Source organism: Myxine glutinosa, chromosome 4 (assembly GCF_964187855.1).
Source record: "Myxine glutinosa chromosome 4, kmMyxGlut1.1, whole genome shotgun sequence".
Classification (NCBI taxonomy): Eukaryota; Metazoa; Chordata; class Myxini; order Myxiniformes; family Myxinidae; genus Myxine; species Myxine glutinosa.
The window spans coordinates 62,541,407-62,560,513 of record NC_136264.1 but is presented as its reverse complement, the minus strand read 5'-3'; the positions used below and the strand labels follow the sequence as shown (position 1 = coordinate 62,560,513).

General features: G+C 43.2%; 1 protein-coding gene across 11 annotated transcripts in view; it reads left to right on the top strand.

Annotated features, from left to right (window-relative positions):
• The window catches only part of RUFY2 (RUN and FYVE domain containing 2), an 83,298-nt gene that overhangs the window by 57,692 nt on the left and 6,499 nt on the right, over nt 1-19,107 (top strand). For 7 of the 11 annotated variants that reach the window (XM_078775783.1, XM_078775782.1, XM_078775786.1 and 4 more), the window contains 6 exons: nt 415-516; nt 3,273-3,389; nt 3,488-3,655; nt 12,477-12,574; nt 13,573-13,692; nt 13,824-13,953. In XM_078775783.1, coding sequence (XP_078631909.1) covers nt 415-516; nt 3,273-3,389; nt 3,488-3,655; nt 12,477-12,574; nt 13,573-13,692; nt 13,824-13,953 — 735 coding nt within the window. The remainder of the gene's footprint in view (nt 1-414; nt 517-3,272; nt 3,390-3,487; nt 3,656-12,476; nt 12,575-13,572; nt 13,693-13,823; nt 13,954-19,107) is intronic. The other 4 variants (XM_078775784.1, XM_078775788.1, XM_078775789.1 and 1 more) reach the window with 1 other exon arrangement.

Here is a 19,107-nt window from a genome sequence, read left to right as displayed (position 1 = left end):
ATTGGAGGCCAGCTTGGAAATGTGGTTTTCCCAGGAAAGATCATGGCAGATAGTGAGACCCAAGAGCTTGAGTGATGTAACTTCTTGGTGAGGATTGTTGATTGATTATGTGGATCAACAGGTACTGTTGGCTATGTTACCGTCATGTACTGCATTCGGCTAATTTATTGTTCTACATTGAGGTCACCGAACATGCTTCTGTCTTTCCTATCGTTGACTCATTCTTACATCCATGCAACATTTGGTCCTTGTAGTATTTTAATACTTGTAGATGAGGGCAATGTGAAAATGGCTTGAGTGAGGTGTGGGTGATCATGAGCACATCTCTGTCGCCATGGGAGTTGTGTTCAATGCTTTTCAATGTGTTGAGCTGGCTCTTTGGACTGATTTGGCGTTGTTTCGTTTTGTTTGCAGTTAGCAGAAACACGAGTACAAATCTCATCCCTTGAAGAAGAAAATGCAAAACTCTGCTCGGATGGTGAAGACATCGTAGAGTCAACGCGCCGGCAAATAGAGGTTTCCATTTTGCTTGCTTTCCTCTATATTTGGAATGTGAACCTACATTTTTACTCTAGGGATTAGACCAATACCATTATTAAATTATGCAGTTGGTGACTTACCTTTTACTTGCCTGGGACGCATCGTGCTTTTTAGCACAAAAGGCCACACTAGGCTTCCTCCATCTTTTTCGATCTTGAGCAAACATTTCTGCACACTTTGTTGCAACTCCCCTTTCTAACCAAAGTTCATTTTCAGCAATTCTTCTCCATGTATTGGTCTCCCTTCTCCCACCCCCCCCCCCCCCCACCCTGCCCAAATGTGTCCAAAACATGACTTCTTTAGTCAAATGTCCCTCTAACCTTCTCAATTGCATGTCTGATTCAGCCACCATCTTCGTTATTCGGCCTGTGCACATTAGTGAGCCATTAATGGGTCAATATTGTTATTAATCCAAAAATTTGAATGTTTTGCACTCGCCCGACTCCTCCTTTGCTCATTTCTTATCCTGTTTGACCAGAAAATGTTTTGAATCCTTCTCCGACGTCTATAGTGGAAGACCTTTACTTTACTTTAATTTCCCTGCTCATCACTTCCACCACTGAAGGGAGGTTGTTTTCACCCCTGTCTTTGTCTATCTGTCTGTATGCGAGCAGGATATCTCAAAAAGCTATGGACGGGTTACGACGAAATTTGGTGGCAAGGTTGGGTGTGTGCCAATGACGAATTTATTTGATTTTCGTGAAGATCCAGATGCGATAATTAAATTTTTTAATTGACTCTTTACCATTGAGTGATAGGGCCAAAACGATTTGAGTGATGGGGCCAAAACGTTATATGGCATGATATTTCAAAGAAGTTGTGGACGGATTATGACAAAAAGTGAATGAGTTGGTTAGGCTCATCTCATCTCCCTTCGGCACCAGCTTCAGGAAGTGAAGGAGATCAATCTGGACCTTGTGCACGAGGTGCAGCACCCTTGCCTGTAGAATCTTTTTATTTCTAATTATGACGTCATAGGTCACGTGGTTTGGACGCCATCTTGGAAAAACGTTACACCTCTATCTCCGAAACCGCTCCATGGAAAAAAACGGTGCGTTGTCAAGTACTCCCCATGGGGAATAAGATATGTTAATGAGGATGGCATCGGTACCTTAATTATGACGTCATAATTCGACAATTACAACCCTTGATGCGATCAGTATGAATTTTATTTTGCTCTGCAACTATTGGTCTGATGGACACAAAATTTTCACCATTGGAGCGCCGCCTTCTGTAGAATATTTTAATAAATATGGCGTCACAGCTCACATGGTACAGGTGCCATCTTGGAAAAACCAAAAAACGTTGCGCCTCTATATCCAAAACGCTCTATGGGGAAAAAAAATTAAACGTGGCTCATTGTAAAGAACTCTGCATGGTGAAAAGGTGTTAACGATGACTATTGGTGCCATAATTATGAAGTCATAATTCGACAGTGACAACGCTTCGTCTGATCAGTTTGAAATTATTGAGCGTGATCTACGCAACAATTATATTAGAGAACATAAATTTATTTTGTAATCGCTCACGTGGTCTGGCAGCCAAATTGGATCAAAGAAAAAACCCCTTCAAAAACAGAAGAGTTGGTTCGCACCAAGTTGACTGCGCAGGGTAAGTATACTATGAATACCATCTAGTTTTAATTATGTTATCCTGTAAAGTCTTCGCAGCCGCCGCAAAATCTCCCTACATACACTGCCAAATGCTGTCTTAATGTTTTTTTTTTTTTTATTCCAAACTTTGTTCCATAACTGTTCTTGAATCACATGGTCACTGCAAGACAATTATTTCCTCAATCCAGCTTGTTCATGTCTAAGCCTCTTGTCCAAATCGTTAATTCCTTTTCGGATGCATCTTGTAAAAACAATTAAAAGTAAACCTATTCCCCCTCCGATTGTTAAACCTTCCTAAAACTCCTTTCTTCGCAAGTTTAACAATAAGATGTGATGGTAATACCTCGTTATCCCACATCCTTTTGTACAACTTCTCAAATGCTTCTGCCATCTCCTCTGGTAATGTCTTCAGCACCTTCACTATTTTATCTTCTCCTGCTGCCTTGTCATTATAGCTTGTGTTATCTCTTCTTTTGTTGGTGAATTAAATGACAAAAAAGAAGGGAGAAGGAAGAAAGCCAAGAGGGAGTCTTTAAAAATATATGGTTTAAAGATGCCAAAGATATGGAATGTTTGGATTTGCATGAAACTAACACAATGGATAGATTCGATCTTTATGGAGGAATGCCACCATTGGATTTTGTTATTGCTCTTTAACAGCAACTATTATCCCACTTTGTGGGGTTGGCTGGGGAAGCTTGGCCCAAGTCTTTCACGAACCAGCCTGGCCTGACATTTGCCTAGTTAGGGTAGGAATTTGGAATTTGGCCATGGTGCCGGCGATACTCACCTACTCTTTGTGAAAGACATCATGGGATCTTTAACGTCCACCAACCCATGCTGGCGGACTGGAAGAAATGCCATCATTGGATAAACCCCAATAAAAAAGGGAATATGGTTGTGAAATGTTTTCGTCGTAGTGTTCTGCTCATGTTGCTCAGGACCAATTCCAAAATTAGCATTACGACACTGCCTGCATACAGCGAAGACCCAAAAAATTTAATTTGTGCAACCAGATATATTGTATCACTCACTGCTGTGATTGTTTGTGGCCCCCAATGTCTAACGATACATATGATTTAATGCAGTGATAGACTGAGAACCTATAACCTGCAACAGGCCAGCAAGCTGGATGTAGACACGGAACTTCAGACATACAAGGAGTCTCGTCGGGGCCTCGATGAACTGTACAGCGAGGCCCGACTGCAGCTCCGTGAGGAATCCCAGATACGGCTGGTAGGTGTGTTCAGATTGGATTGTTAGGAAAGGGGGAAAAAGGAAAATGTACAGTAGTCCACACATTGTGACATTGTATGCACTGGCACACTTGGCAGGATGTTGAGAAAGAGCTCGAGCTGCAGATTTCCATGAAGCAGGAGATGGAGATGGCCATGCGACTTTTGGAGCAAGACATGCATGAAAAGCAGGATGTGCTTGTCTCCCTTCGGCACCAGCTTCAGGAAGTGAAGGAGATCAATCTGGACCTTGTGCACGAGGTGCAGGTATAGAAAAACATGCTATATTAAGAAATGATGCCATATACAGTCACGTGAAAAAGTAAGTACACCCCATGTAAAGTTTTGACTTTTTCAACATACAGCTATTTGATCTTCATTTCAACAATATTGACAGATAAAGGTGATATAATATAACAAATATCATGAAACATTTACATTTTGTAGTCCATTGTATAATTTAAATAAACATAAATGCAAATTTCGCATGTGGAAAAAGCAAGTACACCCTTGGCTCTAATAGGTGGTATTGCCCCCTTTGGCAGAAACAACCTCAAGTAGGCGTTTCTTATAACTGTCTACCAGTCTCTGACATCGACTGGGAGAAATTTTTGCCCACTCCTCCATGCAGAATTCTTTCAGCTGTGCGATGTTTGAGGGGTTTCTTGCATGCACAGCTCGTTTCAAATCCCCCCACAACATCTCGATGGGATTTAGATCCGGGCTTTGACTTGGCCATTCCAGAACCCTCCATTTCTTTCTTTACAGCCATTCCTTGGTGGCTTTACTGGTATGTTTAGGGTCATTGTCAAGTTGCAGGGTCCACCTTCGGTTGAGCTTCAACTTTCCGACAGATGGCCTCACATTATCCTCAAGCACCCTCTGGTACAATGAAGAATTAATAGTGGATTCTATGATGGTGAGCTGCCCAGGCCCTGATGCAGCAAAGCTGCCCCAAACCATAATATTTCCACCACCATGCTTTACAGTTGGTATCAGGTTCTTGTGGTCAAATGCTGTCTTTGGTTTTCACCAAAGATGTCTTCTGGTACTGTGGCCAAATATCTCTACCTTTGACTCATCTGTCCAGAGCACATTGTTCCAGAAGTGCCGGTCTTTGCCTAGGTGTTCATTGGCAAACTTTAGTCTTGCCCTGATGTTATTTCTGGACAGCAAAGGTTTCCTCTTGGCACACCTCCCATGTCGATCAAATTTGTGCAGCCTCTTTCTAATGGTAGACTCGTGCACTTTGGCATCAACAGTGGCAAGAGCTACCTGTAGGTCCCGTGATGACATTCTGGGGTTCTTCGAGACTTCTTTCAGCATCTTGCGGTCTGCTCTCGGGCTGAACTTGCTGGGGCGGCCTGGCCTGAACAAGTTGGCAGTTGTTTGGAATCTTCTCCACTTGTAGATGATCTTCCAGACAGTCGAATGATTGATTTCAAATTGTTTGGAGATCTTTTTAAATCCCTTCCCAGACTCATAGGCATCTATAACCTTCTTTCTGAAGGCCTCAGAGAGCTCTTTTGATCTGGGCATGGTGATGCCGCACACTTCAACAACAAAGAGCAAACCAAACTAAATGTCTGAGGTTTGAATAAGACAGGTTCCTCCAAGATCCTCTCTAACAATGTTCTAATCATTTGCACCTGAGCTGGTGCACCTGATTCTAATTTTAGGTATTTGAAGTAGTGATAAATGTAGGGGTGTACTTACTTTTTCCACATGCGAAATTTGCATTTATGTTTATTTAAATTATACAATGGACTACAAAATGTAAATGTTTCATGATATTTGTTATGTTATATCAACTTTATCTATCAATATTGTTGAAATGAAGATCAAATAGCTGTATGTTGAAATATGTTGAAAAAGTCAAAACTTTACATGGGGTGTACTTACTTTTTCACGTGACTGTAGGTCAAGGTCGGGTCTTTCTTGATGTTTAGTTTTCTTGTACACTCCTTGTAAATTGCAAAATCTACATAACTCTAATTAAGTATATAATTATCATTAATATTAGGCATATGGTGCAAACACAAAAATTTGGAATGTTTGGGTTTAGTCCAGTGCAAGATCACAAGTGGCCATTCAAGCAAAATGTTCAGTGACCCAAAAGTTTGTTCCCCCAACAAACCTATCCTACATTTTGTGTTCAGTCAGGCAAGTTCCATACTAATGTTAACACACATCTGGCGGACTAAAGTTTGTGTGAAGAAACTTTCTTTTAAAATCAATGGGCGTGGCTCGGTAAATTAATATCGCACAGGCTGCCCCTGTGGCATGCCGAATCGGGCAGGCATGAAACTAGCCTTAAAATAGTTTTGGTCAATTCCATTGAAATGATCAAATATTCCAGCCCTTCAAGATGAGACGCTGCAGTACCCTTTGAGAGCAAGTTGCAAAATGAACGCCACCTCGACAAAACTTGCTCAGATATGCTGACTTACGATGTACAAGTGAATGCTTCTTTTTTTCTTTTTTTTTTTTTTTTTTTGTTCCTTATCTGCTTCCAAGTAATTAATTGTCTTCTTTTTTTTCATCATCATAATTTTGCGGCTGTTGTTAAGACACTTCACTACCCCCTCGCAGACTTTTTTTTTTTTTTTGTATACTGAATCGAGGCTCGTGAAAGAGCTAACATTTACTTCACAAACAAATCAACCAGACAAACAAAATATATAAAAAGAGGGAGTGGAAGACAAGATGGGGAGAGAAGGGGAAGCACACAAACACAACATTTGAGAGCAGGGAGATGTGTGGAAGGGAGAGGGCTTGGGGGGAGGAGGCGTGGGAAGTGGGGGGGGGGGGGGGGGGGAGAAGTATAAAACACAAGGACACCAAGGACTTCCAGGACAAGTTGGTATTTCAAAAAAGTGGAATTGGGGTGAAATTAGCGGGGGTTGAAAAGATCAAGGTTTTGGATGGGGGAAGATAAGAGATGGTGGTGAACAGCTGTTTTAAAGACCTGGAGGGTGGAGTGGGATTGAAGAGAGTGAGGGAGTTTGTTCCAGAGGCGGGAGAAAAGAGGAATGAAGGAGTGAAGGTGAGCAGAGAGTCTTGATTTTGGCAGTTTGACCATAAGAGGGTTGCAGGCAGATCTTGTGCGACCTGTAGGAATATTTGCGGGACAGAGCCCAGAGAGAGCTGGGGGGGGCAAGGCCAGAGAGGAGTCGGTAGAAGACGGAAAGACCACCAACCTCCCTGCGGTGAGTGAGTGAGAGGCCCTTGGAGTTAGCTTCATCGTGGGAGATTCCAATGATTCTGAATGCTTTGGTTTCAACAGCGTGAAGACGAGCTAGGTGTGAGGCAGGAGCACCAGCCCAGAGGGGAGAGCAGTATTCCATTGAGCTGCGGATGAAAGCCTTGTATGTGGTGAGCAGCTCAGGTGTGCTAAGGAAGGACTTCGCACGACGGAGGATGCCCAGTCGGCGACTGGCTTTGGAGGCCAGATTTGAAATGTGGTTTTCCCAGGAAAGATCATGGCAAATAGTGAGACCCAAAAGCTTGAGTGACAGAACTTCTTGGAGAGGATTATTCAGAAAGTGGATGGGAGGGTTGTCCAGTCGGTCTTTTCGGAGAGACATCGTAAGAGTGTGAGATTTGTCACGATTCAAAGACATGTTCCACTTGTTTGCCCAGTCTGTGATTTTGTCCAGGTCTGCAGAGAGTGAGGAGGCTGCAGACTGCCGATCTGAGAGATGAAGAATGGAGCGACAGAGAGTAGAGTCATCAGCAAAGAGATACAGAGGATTTTCAAGAGTCAGAGAGATCATTGATGAAGACCAGAAAAAGCACAGGGCCCAGAACACTGCCTTGTGGAACTCCAGCCTGAACAGGAAGAGGAGATGAGAGAAACCCATTCAGGGCCACACGTTGACTACGACTAGAGAGGAAGTCTCTATCGGTCATCGCCATTGGAAGAGTGCTGGCCTAAATGTATGTGTCTCTGACGATAATCTCGGCGTAGGACAATTCATACTACACTTCAATGCTAATGGTTTGGGCTTCCGAAGGATGAGGGATTAAATTACCTGTTCCTTAGCCCTAAAGCAGTGACCTGCAAATCGAATCCTTCGTTTGCTAGTTGGGTCAGATCAGTGGGAGGTTACTATAAATATCATTAAGCATCGCATGATTCCTCTAAGATATGGTTTTGGCCGAAGGAGGTCGGTGTATGTTCAATCAAGACGCTTTTGCATTTTTGCACTCAAAGTCCACATTTCAGAACCGTACCAAATTTTCTTCAACACCAGCCCTGAAGAGGTTTACTTTTGACTTCTCTGGGAAGTTTGATCACCAAATTTTGTCTAATTTGTTACAGGCTGCCCAGGTCATCCCTTTCCTAATCTGGAAGTGTCAGAGTCCATTATATATGAACCCAGGTACTGGAAGTCACTCTCAGGTTTGATCTTCATACCAGACTTGGATTGGATGGTTGGTGACTGAGTGTGTGTTGACCGAGATAAATTAGGTTTTCTTTTTGTGAAGATGAATGCCCACCTGACTGGCAGCTGTTGCTAAGGAGATCTTGGGCACCTTTTACACTCTCAGAAGCAAGTACGATGTCATCTTCCTTTTAATATTTACCCCACACACGTGGAGTGAAAAGCATGGTTAAGGAATTTGTTCATGTCCATGTGCTGTCTTGTAAGTTTATGATCGAGGAACAGCTTATTTAAATGAAATGTTATATTTTGAACATGAATCGGAAGCAAGTCTGTCGTTTTACCATACCTTGGCTCAGGATTTGTCACGATCACACATGCGCAGAGAGCAGAGATAATATTTTACTTTGTCATCTAACGATTGAAAATCATTCCAAACAGGAAACTTGCTGTTTTTAAGGACGTCATAATGGATACATAACGACAGCCATGAATAACTAATGTCACCTGTTAGATAGGGGTGATGTAAAAGACGTTCTGGAAAATGGTGGTAAGACGGGAACTAATTTGTTTATCTGACTTTTACAATGTTTGTTTTGTTTAAATTGATTTATATACTTGAACACTTGTACACAAATCGTCTGTCATAATACTTCCAAGAACCTCCAATTTTGTAGTACTTCAATTTAAATAAAGGTTCAAAGAGGGGTGTATACAACACAACACAACACAACATGCATTTTAAGGCCATTTTCCCTGTGAGAGCGGGGGTTGGCCTTGCGGTCCCCATGACGATCTTCTCCATTTTGCCCTATTTTCTGCATCTCTCCTTGTTAACCCCCTTGCCCGCATTTATTCTTCCACCATCTTTAGCCAAGTCTTTCTCGGTCTTCCCCGTCCTCTACTTCCTTCTACATTAACTTCCATCACTCTTCTCAACCAGTCACTTTCATCCTTCCTCAACACATGACCAAACCATCTCAACCTGTTCCTCTTCACAGCATCAATCACAGGCAATATTCCCATCATCTTTCGCAATTCATCATTTGTCTTCCTCTCTCTCAACGATACTCCGCACATCCATCGAACCATTCGCATTTCCACCCTTTCCAGCCTTCGTTGCTGCTCTACGTTCATTACACATGTCTCGCTCCCATAAATCATAACACTTCTCACACATGCAGCATACACCTTTCCCTTCAGCTTCAGCGACACTCTCCTCTTCATCAGCACGCCACTCAGTTCCCGAAACTTCTTCCATGCACATCTCACTCGAGCAACCGTTTCCGAGTCTGATCCACCTTCTCCATTCAGCATATCTCCGAGGTAGCAAAATGTTTTCACACCTTCCAGCTTCACGCCGTCTCCAAGATCCAACTCAACATTTCCTCCATCTGCAGCTCCCTCTGTGCACACCTTACATTTGAATGTAGCTGCCACACTGGTAAATGACCCTCTCAGACCACTACATTTTTGATGAACCCACTCAGCGCACATTGTACATTGAATGGAGTTCACTCCGACACCCTTCCTGCACACGGCCACTTCCCAGTTCTTTCCACCTCACCACATGCTTTACCACTTGCCATCACCTTCGTCTTTCCGATATTCACCTTCAGACCTTTTGTCTCCATACATTCCTTCCACTTGTTCATCTTTTCCTTCAGTCCATCCATACTTTCCGCAATCAACACCAGATCATCTGCATACAACAACTCCCACGGTAAACCCTCCTTTACGTTCTGAGCCAGCACCTCCATCACAGCTACAAATAGTCGTGGACTTAGTACCGACCCCTGATGCACTCCCACCTTCACCTCAAACTCACCACTGTTCCCGTCCTTCGTCCTTACAGCTGTGCGCGCTCTTTTGTACATTGCCATCACTACTCTGATCAACCATTCCTCCACTCCCTAACTTCCTCAATGCCCATGTCAATACTTTGCGTGGAACCCCATCGAATGCTTTCTCCAGATCAACAAACCCAAAAAACAACTTCTTCCTCTTATCCATGTACTTCTCCTGCAACTGCCTCACAATGAAAAGTGCATCTGTCGTTCCTCTTCCTGGTATAAATCCAAACTGCATTTCGTCGATCTTCACTTTCTTCCTTATCCTCCTCTCCAACACCCTTTCCAACACCTTCATTCCATGCTCCAATAACTTTATCGCTCGGTACGAGCCACACTCCAGAGGGTCACCTTTCCCCTTGTATAGAGGGACGAGGGTACTCAGTTCCCAATCCACTGGAATGCGGCCTTCTTTCACCACCAGATTACAGATCTCTGTCATTCTCTTCACACCCCAACTTCCTGCTGCCTTCAACATATCTCCCACAACTCCCGTCGGCCCTCCCGCTTTTCCACTCTTCATTGCTTTTATCGCTTCCTCAACTTCCTTCTCAGTTATCTTCTCTGCCGGTCCTAAAACTGGGTTACTCTCTATGTTGCCATCCCATTCATTCTCTGTATTCAACAGCATTTCCATATATCTTTTCCATCTTCCTTTAATTCCATCTGGGTCGACAACGATTTGTCCCACTTCATCCTTCAAGCAACTCACCCCCATCACATCACACCTCTCTTTCGCTATGTGCTTTGCAATCCTGAATACTGCTTTCTGACCCTCTTCTGAATCCAAGCGTTCTCCGAACATTTTCCTACATGCCTCCTGCGCCTTTGCTACCTCTTTCTTTGCAGCCTTCCTGGCTGCCTTATAACTTTCATGCTCTGCTGTTTCTGCTCCTGTACCCTTCGCCTTCTGCCACTCCTTGAACTTCTTCCTCTTCTCGTCAATCCTCTTTCCAACTTCAACATCCCACCACCATGTTTCCGAGTGCCTCGGTGGTCCTTTTGTCCATCCACATACCTCACCAACGGCTCCCAACAGACTAGCTTTCATTGACATCCAACCACTTTCAAGTGGTATTTGTGACTGCTTGTGGATAACTTCAATAACACTAAACTTTCGGATTTTAAAAAAAACTCAAAAACTCAATAAAATTCTTTTATTAAAATTGAAGTCGCACTGCATGGGGTATCGTGTTCTATGAACTCTCAAGTTAGGGTATGTTGAGGTTTCAGGAATAACATATTTTTATTTTTTTGAAAATACCCCCATTGTAGCACCAACCTTAACGTTATTACTCGGTATATCCAATCAGCCATTGCAGTCATGTAACAGGTTATCAACAAGACAAGAGCAAAATAACCAGAAAAGTTGGAGGATCAACTGTTGGGACTTTTCATCTTTCTCATTACAATGACCAGTTTTGTGAGCTTTCTGTTCATGACGAGGTGTACACATGTGTGTGTGCTTTTGAAGCATGCACACAATTGTGACTAGTTTAAACTTCTTTTTTTTCCTCATCTCTGCAAGTGCTTTCAAAATACAGCAATACCCCGTTTTACGCCATTTCGACCTACGTCAAATCCGACTTTACGCCACTCTGCCAGAGTAAATTTCAGTTCAGCGAACGTCATTATGTGCGACTTTACATCACTCCATCATAATAGGATGTGAAAAAAATATATTTAAAATAAATAAAATAGTACATAAAAATTGACAATAAAAGAAGCTAAAAATCAATTTAGGACACAATAAAAAGCACATTAAAAAAAAAAAAATGTACGTATACGTATGCGTAGCTGCTGGTTCTCATTCAAAACAAAGGCGACGCCATATGCATTTTGTCCTGTGCTGCGGTCGCGTGCTTGCTTTGCCTTTCACTGTTATTTTTGTGATTATTCCTTTACTGTGTAAAACAACCAATGCAACGTGGCAACGGTGGAACATGATGACGATGCCGGCTCGGATGACCGTCCGCGGCAGACGTCACGTCACGTCACCATGCAGAGTGTGCAGTGTCCGCGACTAGGTCAAGCCCCAGGGCCCATGGCCCATGTGAAACGAACGACCATGTCATGCCTCGAGCCGGGGTGCCTCGTCGGGCACCTCGCCGGCATCCGGCGTCGACGAACCGATCGACGTGTGCATGTGCACATGTGCATGGATTTGCAAATGCCTGTCTGTACGTCGTCGTTTCTGTGTATATCACATCGTACAAAAAAAAAGAAGCATGCAACTTCGGCCGCTCGAGGAAAGACGGGGCACACCTACGACTAGGAGGCGAGCGTCGATCCCTGGGGCGGCCGGGTTCACCGAACCCTGAGCTCGTTCGTTCGTCACAGACGACACAACACGACCACCGTTGAAACTGCTCGGACATGTTGGGTAAAGCACGCCGTGGTGAAGCGGGCCGCGGAGCCACTCGGCACACAAGCCCGGTCACGGTCGACACGTCCGTGCCGGTCACCCCGTTCGAGGAGAAGACCCGACCAATAGAAAACAACGGAGGGACTCCCGACGGGGAGCGGCAAAGATTCAGGGCGAAGCCGCAGCCTCCTCCAGTTATTTACTCTAGTTTTACGGTGTTTTTCATTTTAAGGCATTTCGCCCGGTTTACGTCAAAAACCGAGTTACGTCACGGCTAATGGAACCGATTAATGACGCAGGCCGGGGTATTGCTGCATTACATTTTATTAAAGGATACTTTGATATGGTAAATGTAGCAAATATTTTTTTCCCCAACTTTGTATTCTTTTGTTTGTTTCATATGTGGACTTCGCATTGCACATTTCAAAGTGATCGTCCTTTTCTAAATACGAGTGTCAAAGCTTTTTAAATGTTCTTTCATTCAGGGTCTGGATGAACAGCTGAAACAGAAAAACGAGTTGGTTACTGCATTGGAAGAGAAGAATGCAAAACTTGATGTGAGGCTCCACAACTACGAGCAAAGGTAAAGCTTGAACCCAAAACAGTTGCTGCTGAACCTCGATCCACTGGTAGTTTCCCTCGTCTGTCTGTTTGCCCGTCTGTCTGTGAACAGTATATCTCAAAGTTGTGGATGGATACGGACAAAATTTGGTGGAGAGGTTGGGTATGTGACAAGGATGGCATTATTAGAATTTCGTGAAGATCCAGATCCGGATACTATAAAAATTTTAAATGATTCTTGATCATTGAGAGGGCCAAAAACGATATACACTACTCACAATAAGTTAGGGATATTGTGGGAGTGAGTTAATTTTTTTTATGGGGGTTAGGGTTAGGGTATTGAAATCAAGAATGTTGTGTTTTTACACTCATTAATAACCATAGAATTAGGACCAACAACTTTTTTCTACATAATTAATACACAAAATCAACCACACCGAAGAACCTGCCAATATCCCCAACTTATTTTGAGTAGTGTATATATATATATATTAGGATATCTCAAAGTGGATGAGTTGGGCAGGTGACAAGAACAAGCGATTAGATTTTGATTCGGGTTCAAATCTAGATCCGGCCTATCAGTGGGATACAAAACTTACTGTTCAGCCTGGTGGATGTATGCACTTTACTGAGTGCCGTTCTCATTTGTGTTTCCAGAGATGTCATCCCAAAAGGTCTGCCATCCTCCTTGGAGGGTTCCCTCTCCTCTCCCTTTCTCCCACCCCTCTCCCTTTCTCCCACCCCTCTCCCTTTCTCCCACCCCTCTCCCTTTCTCCCACCCCTCTCCCTTTCTCCCACCCCTCTCCCTTTCTCCCACCCCTCTCCCTTTCTCCCACCCCTCTCCCCTTCTCCCACCCCTCTCCCTTTCTCCCACCCCTCTCCCTTTCTCCCACCCCTCTCCCTTTCTCCCACCCCTCTCCCTTTCTCCCACCCCTCTCCCCTTCCTTTCCCACCCATCTCCTTCCCTTCTTCCTTCACTACCCCATCCCTCCTCACCATATAACCATAACCACACTGCAGGTTGAACGATGTAGAGAAAGAACGCACATCAGCATTGAATGATTGCACCAAGCTCCGCCAAGAATGTGGAGAGAAAATTGACTGTCTGCAGAAAAGACTCGATGAGAGTAAATGCCAGAAGTAAGTTCCTGCTGTCGTGCTTCCAATTATGTTGTGGGTTTCTCAATAATAAAAGGAATTTAGTGTGCGCTTGTTTATTCTTGTGATTTGGATGCGGTTGCGAGTGTGCGACTGAATTTGGTGTGTTTCAGGGTACAGTTGGAGACAGACATACGGATTGAGCGCGAGTGGCGACAAGCATTGCAACAGGAGCTACAGAAGGATCGGCAGCAGATAAATGCTCTCCAGGCTGAAATACGAGCAATAGATACCTTGCGGCAGGTCTGTTTTGTGCTCCATTTCCCTCCTGTACATTTTCTTAATTTTATTGTTTGGCATGAAATGATTGTCCGGCCTACACGCTGCAATACAACAACTTGTGGGCATGAGTTGTGTGCTTTAAATGTTCGTCAGGAAAATGGCAAACATTTGGAGTGAATCGCTTCAGACAAGTGGAGACGGCCTGTGAGCCTTTGCTGGAGGGTCACGAGGTTTCACATAACCGTGTTGGTTCATGTCGTTGTGTTTTGCTGCCTTGTTTTCCTCGATGCCTCTGCCTATGTTGTTTTTCGTTCCGATGCAGCACACGGCTGTGGTCAGCATCATTGCCGGGGGTAGTGGCTGTGCTGCCGACGCAATGCCCCTGTAGGTATGAGCAGGAATTTGTAATTCGTTCATGGTGTTGACAATAGCTCGCCTGCACTTCACGAAGGATACTGTGGGATCATTAACGTCCAACTAATGCCAGCAGATTGGACGCCCAGTTTTAACGTCTATGTGAGGGATGGCACGCATATTGCCTTGCTCTGCATGCAAAACACCAAGACTACCATTTGGGTAGCTCAGCTGAGATTCAAACCGAGCCGAGACAGTCCAGCTCAGAGAGGCAATTGTGCATACCTCTCGGCTCTCCTGCCAGCCCCGATCGTCCTCAAAGTACTGCCTCACCAAGTTGTGCCTTCCTGTTTAATTCTTCACAAATTATCTACCTGTGTTGTGGAACCTCTATTTTCTCTGCCTTGCAAAGTCTCCTTCATAACCTCATACTACTGCCTTTTCTCCATGGAATTCGTTGCTGTATAGCTTATCTTTTTACCATATTATTTTTAAAATGCAACTTGGAAAAAAAAAAAACATTATCAATGATGTGCAGTATATTATTTAACTTAAACTTTGTACTTTTCCCCCCCCCCCCCCCCCCCCCACATAATATACAACCTATCATCACTATTTAATCAATGCATTTAATTTTAAGATACTTTATTTTATACTAGGGCGTGCCCGTACGTGGGTGCAAAAAAACATGCGTGCAAACAACAACAAAAAAAAACTTTGAAACCACGTGGCAGTAACGACCACAGAACCCCCCCCCTCTATTTACATGAAATGGTTTGGTCCATTCGCAAAGCCAAAGCGAACGGCTTGCGAGTACGGGGGGTTCTGTGGTCGTTACGAATGGACCAAACCATCATGTAAATAGAGGGGGGGGGGGGGGGTTCTGTGGTCGTTACTGCCACGTGGTTTCAAAGTTTTTTTTTTTGCTGTTGTTGTTTGCACGCATGTTTTTTTGCACGCACGTACGGGCACGCCCGTACTATATATATATCTAAAATTATATCCCCCCCCTCTATTTACATGAAATGGTTTGGTCCATTCGCAAAGCCAAAGCGAACGGCTTGCGAGTACGGTGACAATCCCCCCCCTCTATTTACATGAAATGGTTTGGTCCATTCGCAAAGCCAAAGCGAACGGCTTGCGAGTACGGTGACCATACCTTGGGAACCACTTGTCCGATTAATTTCAAACCTTGAAAAGGTACATCCTCAGGTCCCCAGCAATATATCTGGCAAGTTTCAATTAGATCGGACCCGTGGTTGTCGAGAAACAGCGGTCACAGACAAACACACAGACACACACACATACACACAGAGATTACTGGAATTATAGATAGATGGCACTTGCATACTGGACTGGCATCAACCCTTTAGTAGACAATTTAAAATGGTGATATTTCCATAAACTTGTACTTTCAAGTTTTTGTGATTTTTGTGATGCCAAGTGATTGATTTTGAATTGTTTAGTCATATACTGTATATAACTAACACACACACACACATCTCGTTTTTTAATTTCTGTTCCTCACAATTCTATCCCTCTTTCACACACACACACACACACACACACACACACACACACACACACACACACACACACACACACACACACACACACACACACACACACACACACACACACACACACACACACACATACCCTGAAAGAGGAGCAAGATCAGAACTGGTGACTCAGGCACAGATGAAGGGGAATAGGCAGATGATGATGAGCAGAAAGACAAGGGAGAGCAGCAGAATGAGTGAGAGGAAGATGGTGAAGATGGTGAAGATTATGAAGAGCAGCATAGACGAGAAGAGTTAGCCAGCAAAATGGAACATATAAAACTCGGACCAAAACTTTATCACATAGAAAACGATAAACGGACAAAAATGTTAGTGAGGCAAACCAACCATTCAATTCGAAAAATGATTTCAAAATCATCCACCTTGAAGGAAATCAATGTGTTTCGCAGCGGCACAATTTATTCAAGAAAAAGTAACGGGCAAACAACACCAGAAGAAGAAAACCAGGCTCGACAAATAGAAACCAAATTCCACATTAGAGACAGATTAGAGACGCAAAGAGAGCAACTGCAGATCAAAGTAGGACAAATACAACAGTTCAGTAAAGGAAACAGACACCCAAAACTAAAAAAAAGAGAATCCAAAGAATAAATAAGTGTGGAAAAACAATGTTTTAGGGCTACACACTTTTATTCTTAAAGTTTTTTACCTTTTTTTTTTTTAAATTAAAAAACAAGAGAAAAATGACCACAGTGTGGTCACCAGCTGCGACGTGTAGAATCATGAGGATATCCGTTGCAATATGCGCTACCAAATTCGACCAGTCATTAAATTATACACATGCACTAGCATCTTTTTGTCTTTCAGTTCTGGTCTTGTCCTTTGTTTTGCGACGCAACATGCTTCATCAACTGATTACATATAATGTATGGACGTGAATGTTATTTCTGTTAATGTTAATTCATTAATGTTATTTATTAATGTTAATTCTGGGTGGCAGAGGGATAATTTGAAACGGGCTTGGTTGGTAGGGGAAGTCCGAATGTATGCACATGCGCTATTCAAAAAGGCACCCCAACAACAAGAACAACAACGTGGTCCTCTCATAGAGCTGCTCGTCGCAGCTAAAAATATTTATTATTAAATTTTGATACATGAAAATGTACCAGAAAAGAGGACCGTGGGCCAAATTTCAGCTTTCTAGGACGTATGCAACCTCAAAAATGAATGGCTCAAATATTTGAAACGGGACAAACAAACCAAGTTCTGATAAAGTTGGATAAAAGTTTGTAAAACAAAAAATCGAACACAAAGACCTCGAGTGCTACCATTCAAATGCTGAAAACACTCAAAATAGAAATTATAGCATGGAAGTTAAAAAAAACTACAAAGAAGGAAACTGGAGAAAACAAAACCACATGTTTGAAAGTAACCCAAAGAGATTTTACTGTGAATTGGGGGAAACGAACAGAATGTGTCAAGTCTCCCTGAAAAAGAAAAACTGGAAAAATTCTGGAAAGAAATTTTTGAAGATCAAAAAGAACATAAGGAAGCAGAATGGATCCTAAACTTGGAACAGAAGAAGCAACATCGGAAGGAAATGCCCCCATTGATGATTGATAAAGAGAAAATTCAAAAGCTCAGGATGGAATTCCAAATTTCTGGCTAAAACAGCTTGATGCTCTTCACAATAAATATGCCAGGACATTTAATGAACTGATCCAAGAGGAAAAGGCAGTGGATGAGTGGCTCGTAGAAGGGAACACCTTTCTCATGCCAAAATCGGAGGAAACCCAACTTCCCCACAAATACCGGCTGATGACATGTCTACTAACCACATACAAACTCCTGACAGAAATCGTCACAGAAACTATGTACCATAATCTAATACAGTAAGGAGGTTTAGAGGCAGAACAAAAGGGATGTAAGAGAGGGTGTTATGGAACAATTATTGAATACCTACAACTGAACAAGGCCATACTTGAAAATTGGAAAATGCAAAGAACTAAATTGTCCACCACCTGGATAGACTATAAGAAAACTTTATAGACAATGTCCCACATTCGTGGATGATAAAATGCATGCAAATATACCAAATCAATCCCCAAATAATCAAACTGATTGAATGAATGATCATTTTAAGGCCATTTTTCCCCGCTCGAGCGGGGGTTAGCCTTGCGGGCCCCATGACCTCATGGTTCCCTGTTTGAGGCAATGTTTTTACGGCCGGATGCCCTTCCTGACGCCAACCTTCTCTAGCCCTTCTCGAGTAAGTCGCCTCTTACTAGGGATAAAGTTAAACTGATTGATAAAGCAATAGAGGTGTGAATACCACATTGATATTAGAGCATTCAGAAGGAAAAATCGAAATACCAGATGTGAAGATACGGCGTGGAATCTTCCAGGGAGACGGTCTTTCCCCCTTCTGTTTTGTCTGGCTCTGGACCCACAAAGTAACCTCATCAATGACCAAGGACATGGATGCACCCCAACAACCAATAGATGAACATCCAAAGGAATAGGAAAGATGACTTATCGACTATACATGGATGATTTAAAGCTCTTCTCACCAAATGACAAAAAATTGACAACAACTAAATCTAGCTAAACGGTTTTCAGAGGACCTTCAAATGAAATTTGGACTCGACAAGTGCGCCAAGCGTACATTTGTACAAGGTAAACCAACAAAAACAGACCATTTATCTGATGCAGACCACCCACTCAAACTTTACCCAATCAAAAACACCTAAATCACTTCTCATACCCTCAAAGTTTGCTCTCCTAAAATCTAACAACCTTGCACCACTATCCTGAATTTCACATCTCAGAGAGTAGCGCTTGCTCTATTGTGGTTGCTTGACCCAAGATGCTCTCCCACCGCCTCCATTGGTATCGTTACACAGAGGTCCAACACAACAATTCCTGTCTTGACTTCTTCAGCTGAATGTCTGGGGGCCCTAAGATAAGGATTTGAGAACATCTCATGTGTTCGCTTGGTCTGTTTCAGGGTGTGGGTAGGTTTTGGGGGGAGGGGGTGGTGGGTGGTTCTTGAGTATGACAAATTACAGCTCTCAGATCTAAGTAAGTTGGGCAGCCACGTCAAAAGTAGTGTTAAATCCTACATAAAATTTCCGAAGGTAACACTCATTCACAATATGATATCGTCGTCTGATCTGGGTGTCCAGTCACATGCTGGGCTGTGTTTTAAATTCCATTTGTAGTGGAGGTGGTGTGATGTCCTTGCATGAAGAGTACTGAGTGCAGACCACTTTCAGGGTGAAGGTCGAAACCTGGAGGC